Source organism: Podarcis cretensis (assembly GCF_951804945.1).
Source record: "Podarcis cretensis genome assembly, chromosome: Z".
Lineage (NCBI taxonomy): Eukaryota > Metazoa > Chordata > Lepidosauria > Squamata > Lacertidae > Podarcis > Podarcis cretensis.
Genome location: NC_137184.1, coordinates 14,965,297 through 14,992,295, shown reverse-complemented (window position 1 = coordinate 14,992,295; position 26,999 = coordinate 14,965,297). Strand labels below are relative to the sequence as shown.

Below are 26,999 nucleotides of genomic sequence, written 5' to 3'. Positions count from 1 at the left end.
ACAGACCTCCCGCCCCATCTAGCTAGAAAACATTTACAAAACAAAAATATGTATTCAATTGTTGCCTTCTGATGGAATATTGTTCCACCTCCAAAGAGATGTTACTCTTGGTTACAATGGAAAAGTTACAAGGGATAAAAATAAACAAATAAATCCCACCCCTGGCTTTTCTTCCCACAGATCCTCCTTTCAAATCCTGGATGGCTCCAGAGGCACTCAAATTTTCTTTCAGTGACAAATCTGACATCTGGTCTCTTGGCTGTATTCTTCTCGACATGATCTCCTGTGTGAAAGTACGGTACATTTCCCCTTTAACAGTACTGTGACGGTGTTCAGAGTTGGCTCTTGAGACAGATGGTTACATTAAATACACACAGCATGCGGTTTTCAGTGACTCATATTCAGAAACCTACCAACAGTATATATATAAAGGTATCTCCAACTAGTATCCAGAAGCATGCTGCCTCCAACATTGGAGATGCCTATGATAGATATAGATATCGGTTGTACCCCCCTCTGTTATGTATATGATAATAGATCTATTCTGCTAAATAATTAGATTTTGTAAATATTAGGATTTAATTATAATTTGTATGTTATAACTGGGATGTGTTATAAGACGATCTCAGTGTTTATTAGAAGGGGTTAATGTAACAGGTTTGAGGTGCTTAATTAGCATTTATGTATAAACACATAAATATAAGGCCTTGAGAATGCAATCAAGATCCATGTGTATTGGAATATGTGTATGTACCTACATATGGGCATCATCAATTATCATGTGAAAATTCAATTAACCTAGGTAAGCATTTTAAGTGTGTACTAGCCATTAATCCTAGTATAGGGACTCAAGGTGGTGCTGTAGTCTAAACCACTGAGCCTCTTGGGCTTGCTGATCCAGAAGGTCAGCAGTTTGAATCCCTACGACTGGGCGAGCTCCCGTTGCTCTGTCCCAGCTCCTGCCAACCTAGCAGTTCAAAAGCACACCAGTGCAAGTAGATAAATAGGTATCAGTGCAGTGCAGTTATTATTGGTTACATTTTTGTCCCACTGTTCCTCCCAAAGATGCTCAGAACAGCAGCTATACTGTAAGCAGCTCTGCTACAATGAGTCTGTAAAGAGAAAACATACGCAGATTTTATTATGTGCTCCTTTTGTGTATTTGCATGAGTTTCTTTTTAGGTGAAAGATCCAGTTTCATTGCTGCGTAACATTAAGGAGAATAGCAGTCACCTGGAAGAAGCCCTGATAACTATGAAGCAGATGGATACACCTTTGTCTTCTCTTTTGCTAACGATGCTGAGGATTGAGCCAACAATGAGGCCCACATCAGGGTCAGTCCTGGGTTTGTTTTCTCCCTTGCTCCACCCAATAACCCACCCAATGCATTTAAAGGACATTTATGCCACTTTAGTAGTCACAGCTCCCGCCCCCCCCCCCCAAAGAACCCTTGGAATTGTAGTTTACCCCTCCCACTGCAATGCCCTTTACTATTAACAAACTACAGTTCTCAGGATTCTTTGGGAAAGCCATGGGCTTTAAATGGACTTTAAATGTGTGGTGTGGATGTAACTATGGAAGTTACTGTCATTGTTCACTGAAAGAGAGGGTAGTTGGCTAAAAATGGTTTATGCCCCCAATCTCAAAGAGAAATCAGGATCCCTCAAAATGAATGCCCAGCTTTAACAATTAAATAACTCCTCCCCTTTATTTTGCTTATTTTACATTTCTAACTCACCTTTCAGCCCAAATTGGACCCTCAACACAATGTACATATTTTAAACTAATTTATTCCCCACTCCACTCCACTTCTCTTGCTACTTTAGGGAGCTGACTGACAATGCATTTATCAGAGAATGCCTGATTCTTGCTGGGTCACCCTTAGTAAAGGTGAAGAAGGCTCTGCCTCCAGGATTACTGGACTTAATACTCAACGGTGGGATCCCAACTGTTCTAGGTAATGCTGGAAAAGCAGCTCTGAAACAGAGGCTTGTAGCTAGCTTGGGAATATGAAAGAATGTAATATATGAGGGGTTGTTTGTGGGCTGCATTTGACTCTCAGAGTGATTCAGATACATCCCCACTTTCAAACACAGTACCTGTCTTATTGATGCCTTGAACCCCTTCCCCTTTACACCCAATGACAGAAACATGCAGATAATCTGATCTGAAACCATTAAAACCCCATATAATCCTTTTGTTTTAGGCAGATGGGTTAGTGACAGAAAATGTTCTGCATTCGAGGTACTCACAAGCTGTCACATAAGGGCGTGGCTAAACTAAGGCTTAATCCAGGGATTTGCAGTTCATGTTTCATGCCCTTAAATGCAGTGGGTTTGTATCCAGTGTTAGTCATACTCAGAGAGTAGACACACCGAAACTGGGGGCACGTATTCCCAGTAAAGTGTGTGGGAAGGCTGTGGACATATAGTTGCATCCAACTCAGAGTTGGACCCATGAAATGAATAACCCTAAATTCATTGTGGCATTAATTTTAATGGATCTACTTTGAGTAGGATTAATATTGGACAAGCCACGGGTATTATATGCTGCTATTATCAGAAAACATTAACCTATGCACATTTATAGGCATTTACTAGGGCATTTGAAGAACTTTGAGCTGTATCCAATGCTAGTGCTACCAGTCATAGAGCTAACTTAGGTCCATTAATTTCAGTGATTCTCCTTTGAGTAGGATTAGCACAAAATACAATTCTGTGTATTCCCCCCCCCCCCCCCCGTGTGTGTGTGTGTGTGTGAAGGATTTCACAGAAAGGTGCTACTATTTTGTCTCCTGCAGAATTCATGCTGTCTTACCAGGATATAGAGGAAGCTCAAGAAAAGTGCATTGAGCGTCTAACTGTCCTCTTGAAAGAAGGAAAGGGTATGCTTTGACTGTGCTGCTGTCTCTCATTGGATACTTATAAACTGATGCATGGGGTTCCATGAGGATAAGGAGCATGAGTCAGAGTGGGAAATCCCCCCCAAAGAGAGTGCAAATGTGGAGTTTTCTCCTGCCTGCCCCTGCTATACTTGTAATATAGGCATAAACAGTGCTATTTTTGTAGAAAAAGGTGCTGGAACTCACCATGAACACCTCCCTCATTCTCGTTCTGGTGAGTTCCAGCTGAAAAAACCCTCTGGTTTTTTGCTTCTCTTTGGAGGGGGGTGTTGTTCAGAGCCAAACTGGATGGGAAAGGAAAGGCTTATCTTGGTCATAAGAGTGGGTCATCGTGCTGTTTGCATGTTCCATAGCTCCTACCAGTGGGGTTGAGATTTACTGCATTTCCAGCAACATTTCAAGGATTGGGAGAAACCATGAGTGATTAAGGAGATCAGCTATTTTAGAGGTGGGGAACTTTTGACTTTTGGCCACTTCCCTCCCAAACCACACCCACTTGCCCCATACCTGATGCCATATGTTACATGGGGGGCAGGAAAAGATGCGGCTGGATTGGCTGTGTGATCAAGAACTTCATTGTACAGCCAATCTATGCAGAAAACAGATTTGAAGTCACCATTCTGGTTATACTTGGCTGGATTGGCTGTGCATCTATGTTTCCCATGGGGTAACTCAATCGTACAGTCAGTTCCTGCAGAAAGCAGCTTTGCCAGCCTTATGCAGCTGCTATGCAATACCTTGTAAGTTCTGCAGCCACGCTGATAGTCACTGCTCCCAGATCACATGGCAAAATGGCAACCCCTAAAGAAGAAGTGCTGTAGGCCATCATCCTCTGTCCAGCATCCATTCAAAGAAAATTTAAAAAATTAAAACTATAAGGGAAGAGCAGTAACAGATTAAAATAATAATAATGATAGCTTCTGTTTCTTCCCCACAGTCAGTCTAAAAGTCTTCTTTGGATTAACGGAGCTTGTTACCTCTGCAATGAAGAATCACATTGATTCTCCTGAGGTACAGTTAGCTGGATATTCTTTGCTGATTGAAATCACTAGCAGAGGTAAGGGTGATGAGCAATGTTTGAGTTCCATACCAATTTTATGAAATTTATTTGTTTATTGAATTTATATACCGCCCTATACTCGGAGGTCTCAAATTATTGGCAGAGTGTCTTGCTGTTCTTATCGTCTTCTTTCACCTAAGTTGAACTTGCTTTAATCTACCTCTTACCATGTTCTTTGACCTCTTTTTTTAGCTGTTAGATGTTGACTTGCCCCAAAGCTACAAAGTGGCTCTTCTGATTTGTGTCTCTTTAAAAGCGGGAGGGGCACAGACAATGTAATAAACCAAGTTTAAGTGCTCATCTGCCAGACACCTCAGCTTTCACTATGGTTAACATTGGCTATGGTTTAGTATTATGTGTGAACCAGGCCAGAGACTGTTCCTGAATCCAGTCTTGTGTCTGTGTAGCAAGAGATGTTCTCTTTGCAGTGGAGGCTGGCCCACTGTGACAAATGGAGCACTGCATCACCAACTTCAGTCTGCCTTCAGCTAGCCCCCACCTGCCTTTCTTCTTTCTTCTAATATGTCCCAGGGGGTGGCCCTGTCTGCCAGCAACTTCCTTCAAAGTCTGAGTGTTGCCCTTTTCTTTATTTAACAAAACATATATACTGCTTGGTTATAGTAAAACCTCTAAGTGGTTTATAAGAAATTACCAAATTCAGCATGGAGGCAGATGGAATGAGTTGACTCTGTTTGTCATTGGCCGTGGCTCCCCCTATTGTTGGCCTCCCTGCCTTACACCCTGTCCTAATAGGCACCAGTCACCATCACTTTTTTATTGGAACCTTTGTGATGAGATGTTGGAATGAGCATCTAAAGCATCTGATGCCTCCTTGTTTATGTTCTGCTTTTGGCAGCCATGAGGCAGAACCTGAATATTGAATTCCTAACCTCCGAAAACATACTCGATTGCCTGTTAGCCTCCATGAGAATTCATTTCAACAACAAAGAGTTGATCTGGATGATTTGCACATTGTTCATGATGATGTCGACTAATGGTGGGTACAATAGACCAGATGCTGCCCTAGTTCAAAGCGGTATCCTGTTTAGCACTGTAACTCTGCCTTTACTCCAGAAAGCAGTGGTGAGCTTGGACCTGGAGCCTGGTAAGTAATGAAATAATGGTTGCACTCACACTATATATTTATAGCACATTTACAGGACTTTAACAGTCATGGCTTCCCCCCAAAGAATCCTGGGAATTTTAGTTTGCCCCTCATGGAGCTATAATTTCTAGCACCCATGTTGGGCAAAATATTCCTGCAATGCAGGGGTTTGAACTAAATGATCCTTGTGGTCCCTTCCAACTCTACAATTCTGTGATTTTATAAAGAGTTATACTTCCCAGGATCCTTTTTGAGAAGTCCTGTGCTTTAAATATATGGTGTGTACATGATCAGTGTTTGCTGACAAACCCCAGGATAGTAATGTGTTATTTCACTCATTACAAAATGTAGACACAGCCAGCCCTGCTATGTTTGGGGACCCTCTTGCTCAGGGGACCTGAGCTGCTCCCTCAAAGTCTGCCTTGATGGTAAGTGAGAAGGCAGCTTTTTTTGTTTTAGGGATGAACAGCTAGTGACTTGAGGGTTCTCTAACCGGACTCTCACTTGAGCCAAGAAAGAGGCAAAAGGCATTTTAAAGTACCCCACACTTCTGTGTAAACAGCAACAGATGCTTAGGGATTTCACATGCTTCTGCTTTTCCCACCACTTTCTACTGGTAAAACACATTCTTTACTGCTGAACTGGAGCAAACATCAATCAATTGGCTTTTCTGTGGATTGATGTTTTCTCTGATTCAGCAGTAAAGAGTAGGTTTTCCTGGTGAAAGTGGGGGGCAAATGGAAAACCACTTGGACCCACACCTAGAAAGCATGGGGCAAGCAGAACACTGCTCTGACCTGTGCTTTCTAGGCACATGACAAATGGAAGTATGGACAGGCCCTTAGTTGGAAATCTCAGCTGCACATATGATACGTCTAGAGTGAAGAACCTTTTTTTAGCCTGAGGGCTGCTTTCCCTTCTGGGGGCCATATACTGGTGGCAGATGCTGTGAACGGGGCAGCATTTCTACACACACACACACACACACACACACACACACACACATTTCTCCAGCTTTCATCCAAGCATGCTAGAAGCATTACCAGAGTTCCAAGGGCACATTCCAGCCAGACAGAAACACCCAGGGAGGGTGCAAAGCAGGGCTGGTGAGGGGTGTGGCCTGGGGAGAAGCCCAGGGGCCAAATAGAAATGCTTGGAGGGCCGCATCTGGACCGCAGATGATTCCCCACTCCTGCCTTATGTGAGGCAAGATACAGATCAATGTGAGTCAATAGCTGTGATGCTTCTATGAAGGACTCTGCCAAAGCCCCCAATTCTCTTCATACTGGGGAAAGAAAGCCAAATAACTCTTCACTTGCCTGGGTAATGGACTGGCTGAGAGCCAACAAGCTGAATCTCAATCCAGATAAGACTGAGGCATAGTTAGTGGGTGGTTCGCCCAATCAGATGGATGAGAGGTTGCCTGCTCTTGATCAGCTTACATTGCCTCTGAATGAACTGGTACACAGCTTGGGAGTACTTCTGAATCTGTTGGTTGAGACTCAGGTGGTCTCAATGGTGCAGAATTCCCTCCATTAGTTTTGGCAGGTGACCCAGCTGTGCCAGCTATCCCTCTAGACAGGGATAGCTTAACTTCTGTCGCCTGTGTCTGGTAACCTTTAGGTTAGATTACTGCAATGTGTTGTATGTAGGGCTGCCTCTGAAGACGGTTCAGAAAGTTTAGCTGGTGCAGAATTCAGCAGCCAGCTTGCTCACCAGGGCAAGACAGTTTGAGCCAATCCTGACCTACCTGCCCTGTCTGCTATTCAGTTTCCAGATCCAATTTAAAGCATTGGCTTCACCTATAAAGCCTCAAATGACTTAGAATTGCAATTATCTCAAGGACCACCTCTCCCCATATGAACTGACACAGAACCTGTGATTATCATCTATGGTGCTTCTTCATGTGCCCCTTTGTGCCCTTACAAGAGGTATTGTTATGTACTGAGTTGAATAGGATCCAAAATGCAGCAGTCTGATTGGTCCTATGGAGGGAGGCAACATGAAAACAGGCTTTTTCTGTGATAGCTCATCATTTGTGGAATGCTCTCCACTGGAAGGCTCATCTGGTGCCTTTGTTATATAACTTTAGATGCCAGGCAAAAACATTCCTCCCTCCCCCCCCCCCAGGTTTTTTAAAATGTGGCCATCTAAACCAGGGAAGGTTTTGTTTGTTAATATATTATGTATTTTTGTGTTTTATATTGTAAACTGCCCTATGATCCTCAGATGAACAGCGGTATAGAAATTTAATTTTTTTAAAAAAATATACATTAACTGGCATTTTTGCTTCCATGGAACTGAGTCAATGGATAGAGATATTACTTGGCCTTGAACCTTCCTCTATTCAAATTCCAGTCTCAGAAAAAAAAAGTGTGTGTGTAAAGTTTTTGGGTGTTAGCAATAAAAAAATATAACTAGGTCAGGCACTCTGAAGCTATGGCCAACGATCTACTGTTCATTCAGATAGTCCTCCATATGCTTGTGGATTTGTGGTTGAAGGCAGAAGAGAGCACATCCATCACATTCAGTATTCATGTTGATTTTTAATTGCATTTTAATTGCCATTTTTATTTCTTAGCACTGTGTTTTATTGTATTGCAATTTGAATTTTATGGTACACAATTAAAGGCAATAGATAATAAATTAAAGGAAGTAATAAACACCATACAGCATCTAGCATGTACAGCAGCATTATAGTGGCCACTATAGACAGAAATTCATTAAGTAATCCACTAAGCCTCTGCACAATTTTCAAGTGTTCTATGGGGATAAAGAAAGGTTTGGGAACTGCTGAAGTACCAGTAGATAGAACAGGAAAAGGCGGAAAGCCTTATGTTATTGTCAAATAACATTGGGATCCCTATCTTTCGTTATGTTTTTAAAACTCTTACATTTCATGCTGTCATCAATTTGCTGAGTGCAAAAAAGAACTAGTGCAGTTATCCAAGTGCCTTCGTGCAGTTACAGCCACTGTCCATTAAAATGCTTTCCCCTTTGCTTCTCAGAAGTTGCGGCTCAGACCCTGAGGAAAGTTGGTGTCTTCACAGACATCCTGACCATTCTGGGTAACTTTGCCCAGGACAAAGAGATCTGCCTTGCTTGCTGTGGGGTTATTTGGAGTCTGGTAGTACATGGTAGGTATGTGTATGTGCAACACGTGTTGGTTTCTGCAGTTGGGAAAAATGCTTCCTAAATTTGTTGACTTGCTCAGATCTCTCTGGCAGAAAATGTTGGTGGTCATAACTTGTGTGCCCTGAGTAAAAGCAGAAGCAAGGGAGCAGATCTGCTTAAAGGGCTTTTCTTGGGCCTTTGTTACACCTGACTCTTTCATTTTCAAGGCTCTCCCCCCCCCTGTAATAAAAAAAAACCTGCTCTGTTTTTCATCTGCTCATTGTAATCCATTGGCTAAATTGCATTGGGTTTTCAAGTCAATATGGAAAGATAGTGTGCAAGTGTTTAAACATATTTTGCTTATTATTTATTTATTGGGCTTATATATTTTTATTTATACAAATATATGTATGCCACCGTGTCATAAAAATGTGCATTACAGCAATAAAATTATAAAACTATACAATAAGAATCATAAAAAGTTAAGAACAGACATCAGTTAACCATTGTAGAAGGATATATTCTTAATTGCCTGCCTAGGCCTGGTGTACTACAAACATTGTCAGCGGGTATTTAAGAATTGAAACAGAAGGCGCCTGCTGAATCTTTATTGTCAGAGACTATTCTACAGAATACTTTGGCCACCTCATGAGAAGAGAAGACTCCCTGGAAAAGACCCTGATGTTGGGAAAGATGGAGGGCACAAGGAGAAGGGGACGACAGAGGACGAGATGGTCCTCTCTACAAACATGAGCCTGACCAAACTGCGGGAGGCAGTGGAAGACAGGAGTGCCTGGCGTGCTCTGGTCCATGGGGTCACGAAGAGTCGGACACGACTAAACGACTACAACATTCTACAGGATTGGCCCAATGACACTATAGGCTTGGTTTCTTGTTGTCCCACTAGTTTTTGAGGCTCATTTGGCAATCATTGATGCCCCTGCAGATCATTTCATTGATCAAGCTGAGATGGAAGGGTTCAGGTGACCCCTGAGGTACTGTAGGCCTAATTTGTTCAGGTCTTTGTAAATTAATACAAGAACATTGAACCTGGCTCAGTATTAAGTGGCGAGTTTAAACACTAAACATTATAGATAACGAAGACCGATGGTATCCATTCATGCCAGCTGAGAGCTGATGGCATGTGTGCTCCCTTGGCCTGGGTTCCCTTGGTTCTGCCTTCCCTCAGTGCACACAGATCTTTAGCAGCCCCAAGCTTACATATTCGCTTCATTTTACCGTTGCCCACCCAAGAGCTTTAGGGAAGGAGCAGGCTGTAAAAGCCAGTCATCTATTTGCTACCTCATACGGTATTGCCTTCTTCTGTTGATGCAGCAACAAATGTGGCTGAAAGCCCCCTGAAGTATGCTATTGAGGTTGTCTCTATAATCCTTCACATGCATCTTGAGGATGTGGAAGTGGCTGAGGCGGCATGCTGCGCTTTCTGGGCTCTTTCTCTCCACGGTGAGCTTTCAAGATCTGCTTCATCCATAGTTGTGGGACAGAGGAGCTTAACTTCCCCCATCTGGGGACGGTGGGTATTATTTCAAAGTACAGCTTACAAGCACGCTTCTCAACCAAGATTGGCAATGGTGGGCAACTTGCTCCGCATGATTGATTTTCCCCCAGTGCCCATCTCCAAGGCAGTGCTAATAAGCTAGACCCAAAAAAGGCCTCCCTAGACACACACACACCCATGCAAAACTGAGCTGTGCGTTCTAAAGCACACTCCAGAAGTCTCCAATGCGGAGTAATTCCACAATGATTGCTTAAATATTCGTCAGCAGATGATCAGTCGAGAAAGAATTGTCTCCTGCTGCTAGAAGCTTTAAAATTTAAAGAGAAAAGCCATATTGCACATTCCCATTCTCTTGATTATTTCATGTAGACCAGGAACAACAAATCCTAACAGTTCTTCATCCGTCTTTGGAGCAAAGTTAGGGGTGGGAAGTCATCAAAATGGCATTTGCTTAACCGGATTCCTTCCCCCCTTTCCTCGCCAGGTTGCATAGATGAAGTTAATTACGAACCCTATTCCTTGCTTATCCTGGAGGCTCTCCGGAAACATCCTGAAAGGCCAGTGCTGGCAAAGAACGCCTGTCTGGCATTGGCAAGCCTCTTGAGGACATCTGGTAATAGCCTATATAATGGGTTGGGCAACATTTGTGGCCAGCACTACTTGGCACATTAACTGTGGAATCCTACAAGCTGCTATGCAAGTCGCTGCACCAGTGCAATGATTCAGAATAATGCAATTGAACCATACAGGACTTTCTGAGTGAGATGTGGATAGGGCTGACAGACTAGTTGTTCTTGGCAGTAGATGTTTTGGAAAGATTTGGAGATGGCTTAAAGGGGTTTGGCATTCTGTCCTGAGATGTTGACAAAGAACATACAACTATGTAAAAGACAGAGGTGCAAAGGCTCATTTACAGATGACTGGTTAGTTTTATTGATTACATGAAGATAAACAATCCCAAACTTTTGCAGGCATCCAAACTTTTTGGGTTGGTCTAGGTTAAATTATATTTTACACATCAGATTGCTGGCTGTGTTTATGCTGTATTTTTAATATATACCTAGATATTTATTTATTGCTATGGAGGGGTGTAATTTTAAAACAACCAATTAATGAAAATAATGTGGTCCCACACAATCATTGCCAAGCCATGAGATGCTACCAGTAACTATTTCTTAAGACACCCAGAGGAACACAAGCCAGTGCTAATAGATGCAGAGCATGGCAAGGTTGTGCCTGAGCACTCACAAGTCAGAGTGGTTCAGCTTTCACCACATTGCAGGTGGGCAACAGATTGTTTGCAGAGGAAGACTGGTGGTCAGGAACCTTCTGATTAACAAACTGTCTCCCTTTTTCCAGAGTTGTGTGGTTTCCGGTTCATAGTAACCGATGAGAAGGGCAACGGGATTGTCCTGCTCAAAGACTGCTATGAGCTCCACCGTGAGGATCCTGAAGTTGTGGAAAACATTTGCATCTTGATTGATGAGATGTTTAAATATGGCAAGTCTGTCTTCTTTGGAATCCCAGCCTGTGTGCTCGGCAAACCAATAGGGGGTGGGGAGAAGGATCTGGGCCTTGGGTTCCAATCCATGTTTAAACAAGGACTTTCAAGGTAGCCTTGAGCAAGTGAAAATGGTTAATGAATTACCAACCTCCCTCACAAGCAAACCCAATCAGAAGGAATTTTTACTCCAAGCCTTGAGGGATGGAGTGCACTAGAAATCTAAAACACTAAGGGTTGTATCAAATGTAGCAACCAGTTAAAAGTCTCTGGGTTGTATTCAACTAAGTTTTACTTAGTGAGTAGACCCTCTGAAATCAATGGACCCAAGTCATTCATGTTTATTACTTTCCATGGGCCTACTCTGAGCAGGACTAGCATTGGATACAACCCAGTTAGTGGTATATGTGTTCCACAGGCAAAATGTTTTGTGCCAGTGGAACATTGTTGGGCAATAAATTGCACAAGGCTACAGCAACCTGCTTACACAATTTGCTGCATAACAAGCTTCCGCTAGCGCAATTGTTGCAGCTTCCAGTCAAGCTACTGGGGTCTATATAGTTCTGTATTGTCCACACTGACTGTCAGAAGCACTGTATCTCCCAGTCCTACCGGGAGATGCCAGTAAGGACTGAACTTGGGATGTTCTGCATGCAAAGCAGATTCTCTATCACTTAGCTATGGCCCTTTACCCACTACACATCTGATATCATAGGATGCCACCATTGTTGAGGAAGGTCAGACAGAAGGCAGGGAAATGAATTAGTAATGCTCACTCCATAACAAGGGTTGATTCTTCCCTTTCTTTGAAATGCAGAGGAAATAGTTTTGGAGATGGTTTCCCAGCACATTACTGAGATGCTGACTGAAATGAAGAACCGGTTTACATCTAGTCTGGTAAGCAAGGATGCTAGAGATTAGTGGACAACCTTGACACTTCAGTAAGAAGCCCTGTTTTTTCTATAGCTACCTAGAAGGAATAATACAAATGATAGCATCTGGCCTACAATAAAGCCACTGGGCTAAAAATATAAACTAAAAAGATTGGAAGTTGCCTTCTGCTCCTCAGCTGTTTAAAGTCAGCATCTTATAGGACTGGCTCCAGGGCTTGGTCTTGTTGTGCACCTAAGGCTCACATCCCTTCAGGAGGGCCTACTTTTTTAGCTGCAAAGCCTACTGAATGGTGTATTTTGCTTATTTTTGAAAACTGCCCTGGGGGACTTAGGAAACACAGGAAGCTACAGTTAATACCATTGGTATTCATCTAAACTCTGTATTGTCCACACTGATTTGGCAGTGGCTCTTCAGGTTTCAGACAGGAAGGTCTTTCTCAGTCCCACCTGGAAACACCGGGATTGAACCTGGGGCCCTCTGCATTCAAAGCAAGGTGGTCTACTTATATGGCTTTGGCCCAGTACCTGGCAGATATTAACTCCCCTTATGAACCTGCCTAGGTGCTAAGATCCTCAGGTGAGCACCTTCTCTTGGTCTCATCAACATCAGGAGCATGGCTAGTGGTGACATGAGATTCACACATTGTGGAATTCCCTCCCAAGAGGTTAGAGTGGCTCCCTTTTTTATCCCTCCACTAGCAAGTTAAAGAATTTCTATTCAAACAGACCTTTGGAAACACAGGCACAGACGATGCCGATTGCTGGGCTGCTGTCTGGGCAAAACTAATTTAATTGCTGCTTCTACACCTGTTTTGATGTATTTTACCTACGGTTTTTAAGTAGTTTGTTCTTATTAACTTTGCATTTTATAATGGTGATTTAAAGGTTGGAAGCTACCTTAAATCCCAACTTGGGAGAAAGTCGGGAGATAAAAACATTAAATCAATAAACACCACTGAACCATGGCCCCATCCCTAAATGGTCAATGAGCTGTGTAGAAATGTAACAAAACAGTGGTAAGCCCAGGGAGTTCTTCACTTGCCCTCTCTAAGCCATGTCAAGCAACAAGAGAAGAGAAAGGAGACGCAGCAGCATCTTGCCTTATGCTACATCACTGAATGGCTGCATGGATTGGGTCCAGGAGAAAACAAGTGAAGGAATTAGTGTGTCAGGAAGAAACAAACAGGGTACCACTGAGAGCATCTTGCAGGGCTGTCTTAAGCATATCTGGCACCATGGTGCAAAGCTCCCTCCGCCGCCCCCCCCCCCGGGAGGTTTTTAGGGAGGACGGTGCTGCCGGCGGGCTGGAGGAGGCAGGCAGTGGCTGGAGGATGGCTCCTCCAGTGGGGAAGAGGCAGAGGCTGGACACAGTACCTCCCAGCTCAGCTGGCCGCTTTGTGCCACGGTGGCCACAGCAGACGGAGGTTCCAGGCACAGCGCTGCTTCGGCGCAGCATGGTGGAGTCAGGTGAGGGCAGCGAGCTGATGCCAGGAGGCGCCGCGTCCAGCCTCCATCTCTTCCCTGGTGCCCTCCAGAACTTGGCATCCTGCACCACTAGCCTCTATGGGTAAGACACCCTGTATTTAAAGCATTACAATACCACTTCAAACAGCCATGGTTTCTCCCAAAAAATCCTGGCGACTGTAGCTGGTTAAGGGTGCTGAGAGTTGTTAGGATATTCCTATTGTTCTTTCAGAGGGACTGACTGTTGAACCACTCTGAGAGAGGAAAAAGGGACTCCTAACAACTTGCAGCACCCTTAACTAACTGGATTTGCCAGGGTTCTTTGGGGGAAGCCATGACTATTTAAAGTGGCACCGTTGTGCTTTAAATGCAGGGTACAAATGTGGCCTTTGACTCAGTACTTCAATCTTGCATTCATTAGTTTTAATTGTCAAGCTTTAAAGGGACACAGCATACATCTGAAAAAGTCATAGGAGGATTGGCATAAAAAAGGAGCTACCTTAATGAAAAGAAGTTTTAAAAACAAAACAAAAACTGGCATCTGACACTTGCTTATTTCCCCAACCAGGAAATAGTTGCTCTAGCAGAAAAGGCACTCTCTAAACTGCAGAAAAAAGGTAAATGATATCAAAACACAAACATCAGCTCTTTATTTTGAAAGCTCTGAATCTTCAGAAGTACTCTTTAAAGCATGTATCTTTTACCCCTACCTGCAGGGCTCCTTGCCTGAAATGAGACAAGTCTCACTCTGGAAGATTGCTTCTTTGCACTATTTGTAAGTCAGCAACAGCATTCAAGGAACCTGCCATATTTCAGGGATATCTTAAACCTTCTATACACTTTTGTTTTACAAAACAGTCAATAAATATGAATACCAGATGAGAATATGTGGTCCTTCAGTTTGGTAGTCAATGCTATTTTAAAAATTAGGAAATCCAATCAAGGCATCATCTGCTTTGTCCCTTGTCTGTGGTGTTGCCGAGGTATTCAGCTTCAGATGCAGATATTTAACTAATCCAATGAATTTTGGGGATTTTTGCTGATCCATATACTTTATTTTTACTTGCTCTTGAAACTCACCCCTTTCAAAAGCAGCTTGCCATACACAGTGGAGAACGCTGCTATTTGAAGAGCAAGAAATCATGCCTAAAGCTCTCCTTTCTGCCTGCAGAACTAGTTCTCTGGATGCTAGTGAGAGAAAGCAGCTGGTGACCTGAAAGGAATTGTAAGCCAACTGATTATCAGTGTTTACAAGCAGTTGTCACAAGAATCATGAAGTGCCTCTATTTTCATGGCTTATTATGCTTCCAGCTTACAAATATACAAGTTTGCATAGATTTTGAAGTTTATGTGGATTTCATCTGCCACCCAGGCCAATGGCCCCGAGCTCCTCTCTTAACTTCTGACAGCTTTGTATGTTCACCAAACTGATGCCAGAGTTGTACTTGCTACAGCTGTTCACCTTTCAAACGATTCATTCATTGTCCAGCAACAATGCCCTGGGCCCTGCTGGTTCCCATCTGCTGGTACATAGGCCATGTCAACATTTTGGCTGGCTCAAGTTTCACTTTATGGGGGGAACAAGTTTAATTTCAACAGCCTGTTTGAAAGCAGGAACCTGATTTATCTTAACAGGAGCTCAATGGTATGTAGAGTTGGCAAAATGTTCATATATTTTCAATATGATAGTTCAGTCAGCTCTATGTGCAAACAAACACACTATCTTCAAAAGCGGGGTTATGGGTAGAGGCAACTGTTTCTCTCTTTTCAGAGCATTTATGGAGAAAAATCATAGACTTCCTCGGAGTGGCAGGTGACGCACTAGTTTGGTTATTGGAAATAATTGTGTTTCACTGTGTCCCAAGCTTATGAGAGAGAGGCTGCAGGAAGCTGTCAGTTGCAGAAGCAAATAGAAGGGTTTCATAACTGAATAACTTGGGAGTAATTTTTGTATGGTAGCTGACCAAAGGCAAACAAAAGGGTCCAAGGGGAAAGGCCAGTAGGACAACTGATATTTTTACTCAGTCAGTGCTGGGCAGTACAGCAAGCAGGACATATCCAGAGATACTCAGATTTATTATTTATTGGTCTTTGATTTTTCTTTGAGCGAGGCTTCCCACTGCTTCCTCGCCATCATGTACAGCCTCATGGCTGCTTGGGCATCCTGAATCTGAGAGAGAGAGAGAAATGAGCAACAAGTTTAGGATACAATGAATTAGTTGACTTTGTGTCAAGTGATGGAATCAACAGGATGAAATCTTGCCAAGTGACCTACTGCAGGAATGATGTAACTCCTGGTTGTTCCCCAATTACTCTCACATTTCTACAAACAACAATGGGCATCTTAAATGACAAAATTATAGCCCTTCCCCTGATTTGGAAGGCTGTTTGCACATTGCACATTCTACCAGCAAACAGCCACATCACATGAGGAGGACAAAAAGCATTTCATAAGGCTTGCATTAACTATTTTGGTTTTCATTTGAAAAAGAAAGGTGGGACAGAAATATAAAAACTTAATAGGAACATAAGAAGCCGCCTCATACTGAGTCAGACCATTGGCCCATCTAGCTCAGTATTGTCTCAGCTAACAGGCAGTGGCTCTCCGGGGTTTCAGACAAAGAACATTTTCTTGGTCCTGCATGGGATTATACCTGGGCCCTTCTACATTCAAATGAGATGCTCTACCACTGAGCTATGGTACTCCCTATTAAAAAGCATAGTCTTTGAGATCATATAAAAGCTCTCTCTGAGACATTTGTTTTTTGATGGCTGTGTTATATATGCAAATTATCAGTCGATACGTGACAAGGACATGTGTGAATTCATCTTTATTTTAAGATTCAAGCACATCATTTATGGAAATGGCATAGAAAACTGTTGGGACACTTAAGTTGCAATCCTATATGCAATTTCCTGGGTGTAAGATATATTGAACCCAATCAGCCTTACATCTGAGTGGACATGGGCGTTTACTGCTGAGTATACATGCCTGGAACTGTACCGTAATGTCTCTTTGACATTACTAAGGAAGAAAAAAGGTAACATGATCAGTTTTCGCATTTTAGCAAAAAAATAAGCTAGAAACATAAGATGTTCATTTCGGTAAAGCTTATGTAAAGTGGGTTAGATATAGGGCGGGGGGAGTTAGCAGTGTTAAGAAGTGATGGCCAGTGTAGCAGTAAGAATTTATTAAAAGTTGTAATTTCCTAGAAAAGGAAATATAACCAATTAGGAGATAGCCCAGGGTTAAACAAGAGCCAGCTCCCCAGTAAAATAGAATACATTTTCCTATTATTTCCTTTCTGAGCCCGGAATAATATGTCACTTGCAACCAGAACCTAATGAAAGAATACCTACTGAACTGTGTTCCAAAGCTTGCACCTTCACATTCAGCAGTTTCTCACAGAGCAGCTTCAAAGATGGCCTCCCACTCTATATGAAAGGAGAAATCATGGTTTGAAGAGGAGGTACTGTGCTTGATTTCTTTGTGTTGCTGTGAGGCTACCAACAATTTGGCCAACACTAACAAATCCTGACAGGTTTAACTGTTGAGAAAGCTCAAGGGATCCAAGATTGCCACAAAAGTCAATCTGCTTTGGTCTTGACCATTTGCATTAATGAATGCTGCACAAATTTCCCTTATGTCTGTTATATAAAACCTTAAAAGCAAACAGAGGGACAATGCCTTTTCACTTGCTGCCCTGAAATGCAGGAATCCACTTCTGGCATTTGTAAATGAAACAAAGCTCCACCCTTCTCCCACAAAGTATATTTGTGCTTTTTCCCCCTTGCTTATCTTTAATTCTGTCCATTGGTCAATTACCATACTTTTCCATGTATAAGACAAGGTTTTTTTACTCTAAATTTTGTTTAAAAACGTGCCTCGTCTTATACATGGATAGTGAATGGGGTGGATGGGTGATTGGCTGCAGCTGTGAGCAGGAGCTTGTCAGCGACAATTGTTGGCTGCTAGAAGGTTTGGATTGGCTGCTGCTTCTCTAATTGGTTTGGTGATTGGTTTCTGCAGCAAACACTGCTGTGGATTGGCAGTCGCTGCCGCGATTGGCGGCTGCTGTTCTGGGACGCGTACAATTGCCAGCGGACAGCTTTTCTCAGTCGGGTAAGAGATTTTTTGCTGAGGAAGGGTCTGTTTGTGATTGGCTGTCGCTGTGGCAAGTGGGCGATTGACAGCTGCCGGCAATGGTCAGCATGGATGCTGCGTATGAGCGATTTTTGGCAATCCCTCCCCCCAGCTGTAAAACCTTGGGCAATCCTCCGCAAAAAAGCAGGGCCATCTTTCCCCCTTTTTCTGAAATTTGAGTCCCCCAAAATAGGGGGCGTCTTATCCATGGGGGCATCTTATAGACGGAAGGTACGGTAATAAGTCAATTTTTCCCATAAGTCCAATATGCTATAATCTTTTGTACCAAGCATTCTAATTTGCACCTTTCAAGTCCTTCCTGAATGTGGCTATAACCACATGCTGCCCCTAAGAAAAATCCAATTAGTGGTTTATTTTCCAAGTCCTGATTCTCTCTCTCTCTCTTTTGTAAATAATTTTTATTCATTTTCAATAGAATCCTCCAATTAATGACAAATCCAATCAAATCATTCAAAATTGCAATAATAATAATACCACCAATTATATATTCCAATATAAAAGTGACATAACAGCTGACACTTGGACCAGAAGATTTGCATAAGTAGAGCTGTCAGACCAATGAAACTTGTCCAAAAGGAATATGGCAGTGGAATGATCAACGGCTCCAAGTTCTAGTAGCCTCCATACTTTTCAATTTAAAGGAGAGGGGAACCTTTTTTGGCCCAGTGGGCCAGATCTTTATCTCACCCCCCCACACTGAAAGCCTGCTTTTGACAGGAAGCAGCACTCAGCAAGACTGAGCCCTCCCTCCTCCCCCACTCATCAGGATTTACAGGTGAAACCCCCTATTGGGCCAAGACCAGCCCATAGGGCGGAGGTTCCCAACCCCAATGTAGAGTCTGTTGATTTGAGATGGGAGAGGGGGATGTCTCTCAGTTCCTACCTGGACCTCTTGTTTGAAAGGCTTGTATCTTTGTGTATCCCGGATTCTCTTCTTGGGGTGGTCAAGGAACAAGATCTGAAAACAGTCAAAAGGTTTCCACTGTGAACATTGCTCACGGTGTAATCGAGACATCAGAGTAGCACGCACAGTTGAAACGTGAACAGGTAACCTGAGTGAGAAGCAACTGGGCTTGCAAATTGCAATTCAAATTTCAGCTGACAAGAGAACAATCACAGCCCAGCATAGGACATCTCAGAGTGGGAGACCTCAAGAGGAGAGGAAGCGTGGCCTTTCTGGTTGAGTTCGGGGTGGGAGAGGCAGATGAAAAACCAGACTGGTTGCAAGTCTCTGAATACCAACAATGAAAGGCAAGGGTTGAAAGACAATGAGCCACTGTGGTGCAGTGGTAGCATGTCAGACTATGACCTGGGATACCAGGGTTCAAATCCCCAGGCGGCCATGAAGCTTATAGCTGTGATCTTGGGCTAGTTGCTGCATCTCTCAGCCTAACCTACTTCACAGGGTTGTTGTAGGGATTAAATGAGGAAAACCATGTAAGACCACCTTGAGCTTTTGGGAGAAAAAGGTGGGATATAAAATATTGTGGAGGAGGGATTGTTTTTGTTTTTTACTATGCTATATACCAGTATTTTTTGTAATTTTTTTATTGTAAACTGCCCTGTGACCTTCTGATGAAGGGCAGCATAGAAATAGATATATAAAAAATTCAATACAGAAAAATAATAAAGTTAAGGGCTCTGTACCTTTAAGTCATTGTGAAGAGCATGACCAACAAGGATCCTTCCTTTGAGGATGCTGGCCACTTCCTCCTGAACGATTTTAAAATCCTCACCTGAACAACCAAAGAAACACAGAGAAAAATGTTCTCAGCAAAAGCACAACAGGAGTCCACAGAAACACACCAGACAAGGGCCTTTTTTCTTTTAATATATGTGTTTTGATTTTTGAGAACATAGCTGTAAAGTCAGCATGATGTACAAATCAATCAGAAGAAAAACCCATAACTAACCATAACTATGACTGAGTGAAGTATAAAGATTGTTTACATCATGGGTAGACAAACTAAGGCCCAGGGGCCGGATCCGGCCTAATCGCCTTCTAAATCTGGCCTGTGGATGGTCCGGTAATCAGCGTGTTTTTTACATGAGGATGTGCCCTTTTACTTAAAATGCATCTCTGGGTTATTTGTGGGGCATAGGAATTCGTTCATGTTTTCCTCCAAAATATAGTCCAAAATATAGTCCAGTGCCCCCACAAGGTCTGAGGGACAGTGGACCAGCCCCCTGCTGAAAAAGTTTGCTGACCCCTGGTTTACATCATCGTCATCTTCAATATTAATAAATATGGAGAAATGGGTCAGAGTTTACACCAGAATGAAATCTGATCAGAACCCATCATCAACAGCAACAACAATTGCTAGCGAGGGGGACAATCTGGGCCTTTTTGAAAATAACAGGCATTTCATGGTCCCTTCCAACTCTACAATTCTCTTATTCTGATTCCCTCGCAGAACTACAATTCCCAAAGTGGTTTAAACAATTCCTCTTCCCAGGGAATTCTGGGAATTGCAATTCTGGGAGGGGAACAGGGACTCTCCTAACAATTGTCAGCGGCTTGCACAAACTGCACTTCCCAAGATATATTTTGGGGGGGGGGGGGCATGACTGTCATAGAATGGTTCTTTAAATGTATAGTACAGATATGGCCTGACTCAACAAAATACAGCTCCTTATAGTCATAATATGAAATCAGTACACCCACAGAGCACCAACCTGTCTTTAGGTTTTCAGGCCGAATCCCACTGACGGCCGTCCTGTAGTCTGTCACTTTTTCCATTGCCTTGACATACTTGTCGTAAACACACTTGCCAAAGAGGTTCACAATGGACACACGGGCCACAATGCTGTCTTTGCCTGTGGGTCCCACGCCCACCATTTCACAGTCCATGGCCACAGCTTTGGTTAGGCTGCCGAAAAGGAGAGAGCCTTATTATTATATTAACCAGCTGCTCACCAGCTGCCTCTACAGGACGTCAACGTTTCTGGGGAAAGGATTTAAAGAGCTCTTGGCCCTAACTGGAGAGAGCTTATTCCCAACATAAAACAGGCTGCAGAGTTAAGCAGCTGCAGTGTTAAATCTGTCTGACTGGAAAATTGATTAACGAAAGCTTTAATTGGGGGGAGTCAATTAATTTAGTGGGTGCATCTTCAAAAAATTAGGTTACAACATATAACAACATCGTACACACATTAAATATCCCACGCTACACAGAAGACATTACATCTAAAATAATATCCAGATAATGTAGTAAATTCCTGTACCAGACAACCATTTGTATAGAAGGCAATACACGGTTTATGTTTTACCAAAATGTTTTATGGGGGTGGGTGTTCCCTCTGTTTTCATTTTAAGCCGTATGCATGATAAAGCTGAAGAGAGAGTTGCAAGAGTCTTTATGCTTCAAACCTTGTGGAAATCTTATTTTGTTAGTCAATTTATGTGTTATTTGCCATATTTGCTTTGCCAATCTTTTCATGGGAATCAATACTAACTTAAACCTCTTAATAAATCCTCTTTTACTAGTGGCCAGGCTTGTAATAATGGGATACTGAAAGAATTTGTAAGGTGCTTCTTCAACAAATTGACAAGGACAAATTTTCAAATGGTGGTGCTGTGTGTTAAGAGCATGCTGGTGTTTCTGTGCGCGTGCATTTTCACTCCCAGGCTATTTTAGTTCCAGCATATTAACTGTTAACAGGCACAAAGCAGAAAATATTGAAGATGTTGGTTTTTTTCTTTTAACAGTGAGAATCAGAATTTCCCTTAATGTCTCATACTGCTCCTCTGTTGAATTTTCTTTTAATAAAATGAATATGTAGTTAATGAATCTATTTATCCATCAATTCAAAGGCAGTTTAATGTTCAATTAATATTGCTGCAACAGTTCAAAGCCATGTGCTATTAAGTATTAGCTTTACTGAGAAACATTTACCCTTCAAAAGCCTTTTCTTTAACCAGTGTTTCTTCTGCTAACTGCTGGGGTCTGACTTCTGGGATGCCCAGATTTTTCCGGGCAATTTTTGCTGCTTCTGGACCCATGGCTGCCTCGATATCATCAGGATCAACATCATCAAACCAGATACTAGAAGGGAAAGCAAAATACAGGTGACCAAAAAATGCACGAAGTATTAACCAGGCAGAAGAGTCAAACAGCTGCAATGGAGATGGGTGATTTCATGTCTCCATGTAGCCAAGGAGCTCATTTGGGCCACTATTTATCACTTAGCCTTGCCCACATTATAAGGTTGTTGTGAGAGTAAGAATGGCATAATCCTTTGTATACCTCCCTAAGTGTAAGCTATAAACGTGATGCATCTTCTTCAAGTAACTCAGATTTAATAAGGCAACTTCCTTATAGGGATAGGTTACAACATTTGGGGCTTTTTAAGTTTAGAGATGAGGCAAGTAAGAAGCAACATGATAGAAGTGTATAAAATTATTTGTGGTATGGAAAACGAGGGCAGGGAATGGATCCTATCTGAATGGGGTGTCCATAGTGCCTGTAAAAAGTGTGACTGGTAATAGAATCGGTCCGTGCAGCACAGATTCTATGTAAACATGTTTGATGAACATGCCCATAAAAATTTCAACGCTGCAAATCAGATGTTGATCTCAGTGGGACTGCTCTGTCTTAAAGAGTTGCTACCCAACTGATCTGCAAATTTAAACACACACCCAACCTCCACCTGAAATACGCAGAAGGAAGTTTCACAAGTGGCTACAAGTGAAATTATTTTGGTTCTGCCTGTTGCTAAGCTCCTACACAGGAAGATAAGAAGACCAATGGCTCATCTAGCTCAGGATCCTGTTCCCACAGTGGCTAACTAGAAGCCTGTGGGACTCCTGCAAACAGGAACTGAGCACAAGGGCATCTCTCCTTCTCTGATTTCCAGCAACCTGTATTTGGAAGCATTACTGCCTCCAAATGTGGAGACAAGAGCATAGCCATCCTGACTAGCAGCCATTAATAGACAAATTCATGGAGAAGGAGAAGGCTAATCCTCTCTTAATGTCATTAAGTTGGTGGCCATCACTGCCTCCTGTGGAAGGGAGTTCCACAGTTTAACTGTGTGCTGCATGAAGGAACTAGGGGCCTATACATCTGCAGCTGGTGCTGAGAAACCTGAGCTCTTTTGCCAGCTCTGCCTAAAAATCATTAAGCACAAGGCTGAAAAAGACTTACTCTGCTGGCTTTGGTTCCACCTCTTCTGCTTTCCTTTTTTTCTCTTTAATGTCCCCATAGTTCCTCTCAACATTGCCCCTTCTAGGGCCTCCCTTGGGCCCTTTTCCATCCTCCTGGGCCTGGTGCGAGTTCTTTTCATGTACAGGCTTTTCAGAGCTTGCAGAAACTGGATGAGCAAAATGTTCAGCCTGATTCTTCTTGGTTTTTTCTGGAGGCTTGGATGCCAGCATCCTCTCACTTCCGTTTACCTTTGACATTTTGAGGGCAGCTCCTCCCTCTATGGCCTTGTTTTTGCCCTTGGAATGTGTGTTGGGGGCAGTAAGAGCGGAATCCAGAATGGCAGCCTTTGGTTTCAGAAGCTGAAAAATAAACCAAGAAACGCAAATCAGTGCAATTCCAATTTGGTGGCGGCAAACAGAGACTCCAGCCCAAGCAGATTCCTATCTAGTCCCGATAACACTCTCACCCCTCAACAACCACATTGTAATCTCCACCAGGAAGGCTAACAATAACCACAGAAGACCAAGTGAGGGTTTAACATAGGACTTTCACAACCAAGACACGCAACTCTTGTCATATCCTCTGGAACAGGGTGGTAAAACGTCTAACACCAAATGGGCCGCAAGCATACTTCAACACAGAATCTGGGGGCTGCACAATGAATTAAATTTCCATAATGTAAATTAATGTGTTTGCAATATAGTCAATATTATTTAATATATTTAATTAAATATGCAATTAGCAGATTTAAGATATTTATTTATTAAACAAATCTAATGCACAAAGGGGATGCGGGTGGCGCTGTGGTCTAAACCACAGAGCCTAGGGCTTGCCAATTGGAAGGTCGGTGGTTCGAATCCCTGCAATGGGGTGAGCCCCCGGTGTTCGATCCCAGCTCCTGCCCATCTAGCAGTTCGAAAGCACGTCAACATGCAAGTAGATAAATAGGTACCGCTCCAGTGGGAAGGTAAAAGGAATTTCTGTGCGCTGCTCTGGTTCACCAGAAGTGGCTTAGTCATGCTGGCCACATGACCCAGAAGCTGTACACTGGCTCCCTTGGACTATAGAGCGAGATGAGCACGCAACCCCTGAGTCATCCGCGACTGGACCTAACGGTCAGGGGTACCTTTACCTAATGCACAAACATATGCATGCACAATTGTTAACAATGCAAACATCAAATGGATGTCTGGGGTATAGAATTCATCACAATTCAGATTGATGTCTGCCTTGAGGTTGGTTGTTGGCATCCGCAGGCAACTCTGCTAAGTTGTTTCAAGTTTTGGACTTTATGACGTTCATGTCCAAAAATGCTTGTTCACAGACACCCACCCACCCCACACTTCTCTGCACCAAAATTATTTTCCTTCCCCCACCAACTGGTGCATTCGAAAGCTTGAACTTCTCTGTATTGCAAAAACAGAAAGCAAAGTATTCCATACTGAAACACAGTATTGCACACACTGAAATACAGAGACAAGATACACAAACACACACCCCACACCCCACTTCTCTGGGGACGCAGCCATGCTCCAAGCAGGTCCAGGTGGTGGCCTGTGTTCACCACACAGAGCACCTGCAGCAGCAGGAGGAGGAGGAAGAGAAACAGCACACACATTCGCCACCATGTCTGCGCTGCTCCAGCTGAGGTAGAGGATGGGGAGCTGAAAGACCACCAAAAACAGCCTCTGGGGCCGCATGTGGCTGCATATTGGACCATCCTGCTCTAGAAGATAAAGGCTCACAGATAGAAAACAGAGAACCATTGTCCAGTCATACCTCCTGCAAGGCCTTCCAGTTGCACGAAACTTCCTGAGGATTTTTCGGAGGCATATCTGCCATGGCTTTGGAATCCTTTTGTGCTTTCATCCTTGCCCCTTTGATTTTCTTTTTCCAAAACAATGTTTTCTTCTTCTCCTTCCTGTGTTGTTTTTTTAAATTTTCTGATATACTTGTGGAGTTGCCTGCTGGGGCTTTTGATTCTTTGGTTCTAATTTTTGCCATCCTGACATGGCAGTCACTGACCTCTCACCACAACCATTTCTGAAACAAAAAGTCAAACTTTATAACCCATGTAGTACAAATTTAGGCACTCCACAATAATAACAACATAATCTTATGTATTTAGTTAATTCATTCCCCCCCCCATGGTCCAAAAGGCACTCTACGTGGTCATATAATCACTAAAAAAACCAAAAAACCTGATACCCCTTTGCTCATCAATTACACATTTCAAAACAACGTAAGGTCTGTCTTTAAAAAGGACTGCCAGAGCAATAAGACAGTGATGTACAGTGGTACCTGATGTTGCGTAACCTCCAGGTTACGGAATCTCCAGTTTACAGCCGCGGCAAACCTGGAAGTACCAGAACGTCTCAGCGACATGCGCAGAAGCAGTCTACCGCCGCGCACACCTCTAGTTGCATAAATTTCGGGTTGACAATGGACCCCCAAAACGTATTACTTCCATAAACCGAGGTACCACTGTATGTCAACTGGGAGTGAAACATTGCTAAAATATTTCTTAGGCTATACATACCTAAGAAGTCTAAGAATTTTAAAAAGGATTTTTAAATTGCATTTTTCTCTGAAAAGCCTGTGGGGAAAGGCTAAGATTTGTCTTCATAGGCTACAAATTCCAGTACTCTGAGGCCATAACCCTAACCGTCCTGCTTGGATTCCCTCAAACCAATTTTTGGAAGCAAAAGGAGACAAAGCAGACCCAACCCTCTACAAATGTCATATGATATGCTCATATGACACATCACACGTTTGGGTTCTGAAAAACATTTGAAAACAGAAGCATTTACTTGCAGGTTTTTGGCATTTGAGAACAGCAGAGGCATTCGGGAACCAAGGTTCCACTGTATATGAAACTTGGCATCTGGAATATGAACATAAGAGTCCTGCTAGATCAAGCCGAATGCCCACCTATATTATTTATTTGTTAGTTTGTTTGTTTATACCCTGTCCTTTTCTCTGATGGGACTCAAGGTGGCTTACAGATAAAAACATGAACCACTAAAAACATAGGGGAGGGGATCTAGTCTCACAGTGACCTGCCATACGACCAAATGGAAAGCAGGAGCACCCTCTCATCCTGCGGTTCCAGCAATTGCTATTCAGAAGCATTACTGCCTCCAAGCTGTACTCCCTGTAATCTGCAAAACTGTACACCTAGTTCACTTGGCGGCAGGGGCAGAGGGAAGAGAGCATTTCTCAATAGTTCTGCTGGATCCTGGTTGGTTGTAAGTTTCTTTTGGCTGCCCTGGGACAGATAAAGGTAAAGGTCAGATCCCTGACCATTAGGTCCAGTCACGGACGACTGTGGGGTTGCGGAGCTCATCTCTCTTTATTGGCCGAGGGAGCTGGTGTACAGCTTCTGGGTCATGTGGCCAGCATGACTAAGCCGCTTCTGGCGAATGAGAGCAGCGCACGGAAACGCCATTTACCTTCCTGCTGGAACGGTACCTATCTATCTACTTGCACTTTGACGGGCTTTCGAACTGCTAGGTGGGCAGGAGCTGGGACAGAGCAACAGGAGCTCACCCTGTCCCAAATAAAGTGACTAACAAATTCAATTAATAATAGATTCTGTGACACAGCACTGAAAAGATTGCACATGGGAGCTGCTTTTGCACATGAAATGCATGCATGCATTAGAAGAGGTATCCCACCTTGGATCAGGTTGAAAGCCACCTAGTGGGTCCCGACCCAACAGCTGAAGACCAGAGCATTTAGGATATTGAGGAGGCAAGCAGCATCACTTAGGGGGCGTCCTACATATATATATACTGTATACACTATAAATACAGTAGAGCGTATATATAGTACGTGCTACTTTTTAAAGGAATAGCCCCTCCCTGCCCAAATCGTCCTGCCTCTTACAACTTCAGTTCTCCCAGATGAGTCATAATAATGATAATTATGATGATGATCTTTCAGGTAAGACAGCGTGCACAAAGATCACCTAACTCCACGGTGCTTCCACCCTCCACTTACCCAGCGCTCGGGCTCCGGCTCTGAAGCTCGCGGGGCTCAGCACGTGGCAACGACGCGCTCCGGCTCCTGCAACACGCCTCCTGCCGAGGAAGCAACGAGCTTCCAAGCCTGACGCCAACCGGAAGTG

At 43.2% G+C, this 26,999-nt stretch overlaps 2 protein-coding genes across 7 annotated transcripts in view; one reads left to right on the top strand and one right to left on the bottom strand.

Moving 5' to 3' along the window:
• The window catches only part of STKLD1 (serine/threonine kinase like domain containing 1), a 27,631-nt gene extending 13,188 nt beyond the window's left edge, over positions 1–14,443 (top strand). For all 6 annotated transcript variants that reach the window (XM_079961301.1, XM_079961298.1, XM_079961300.1 and 3 more), the window contains 13 exons: positions 181–293; positions 1,183–1,334; positions 1,827–1,957; positions 2,801–2,884; positions 3,840–3,959; positions 4,819–4,959; positions 8,076–8,204; positions 9,517–9,645; positions 10,185–10,313; positions 11,060–11,200; positions 12,019–12,098; positions 14,127–14,175; positions 14,275–14,443. In XM_079961301.1, the coding sequence (XP_079817427.1) occupies positions 181–293; positions 1,183–1,334; positions 1,827–1,957; positions 2,801–2,884; positions 3,840–3,959; positions 4,819–4,959; positions 8,076–8,204; positions 9,517–9,645; positions 10,185–10,313; positions 11,060–11,200; positions 12,019–12,098; positions 14,127–14,175; positions 14,275–14,288 (1,412 nt within the window). In that variant the 3' untranslated portion in view covers positions 14,289–14,443. The remainder of the gene's footprint in view (positions 1–180; positions 294–1,182; positions 1,335–1,826; positions 1,958–2,800; positions 2,885–3,839; positions 3,960–4,818; positions 4,960–8,075; positions 8,205–9,516; positions 9,646–10,184; positions 10,314–11,059; positions 11,201–12,018; positions 12,099–14,126; positions 14,176–14,274) is intronic.
• Positions 14,186–26,999, bottom strand: REXO4 (REX4 homolog, 3'-5' exonuclease). The gene is made up of 9 exons (XM_079961401.1): positions 26,873–26,999; positions 24,650–24,913; positions 22,871–23,229; positions 21,620–21,769; positions 20,400–20,593; positions 19,371–19,459; positions 18,607–18,681; positions 16,919–16,993; positions 14,186–15,728 (listed from the first exon to the last, which is right to left on the bottom strand). Exons 2-9 carry the CDS (start codon positions 24,872–24,874, stop codon positions 15,636–15,638), a joined length of 1,260 nt encoding a protein of 419 aa, XP_079817527.1. The 5' UTR covers positions 24,875–24,913; positions 26,873–26,999; the 3' UTR covers positions 14,186–15,635.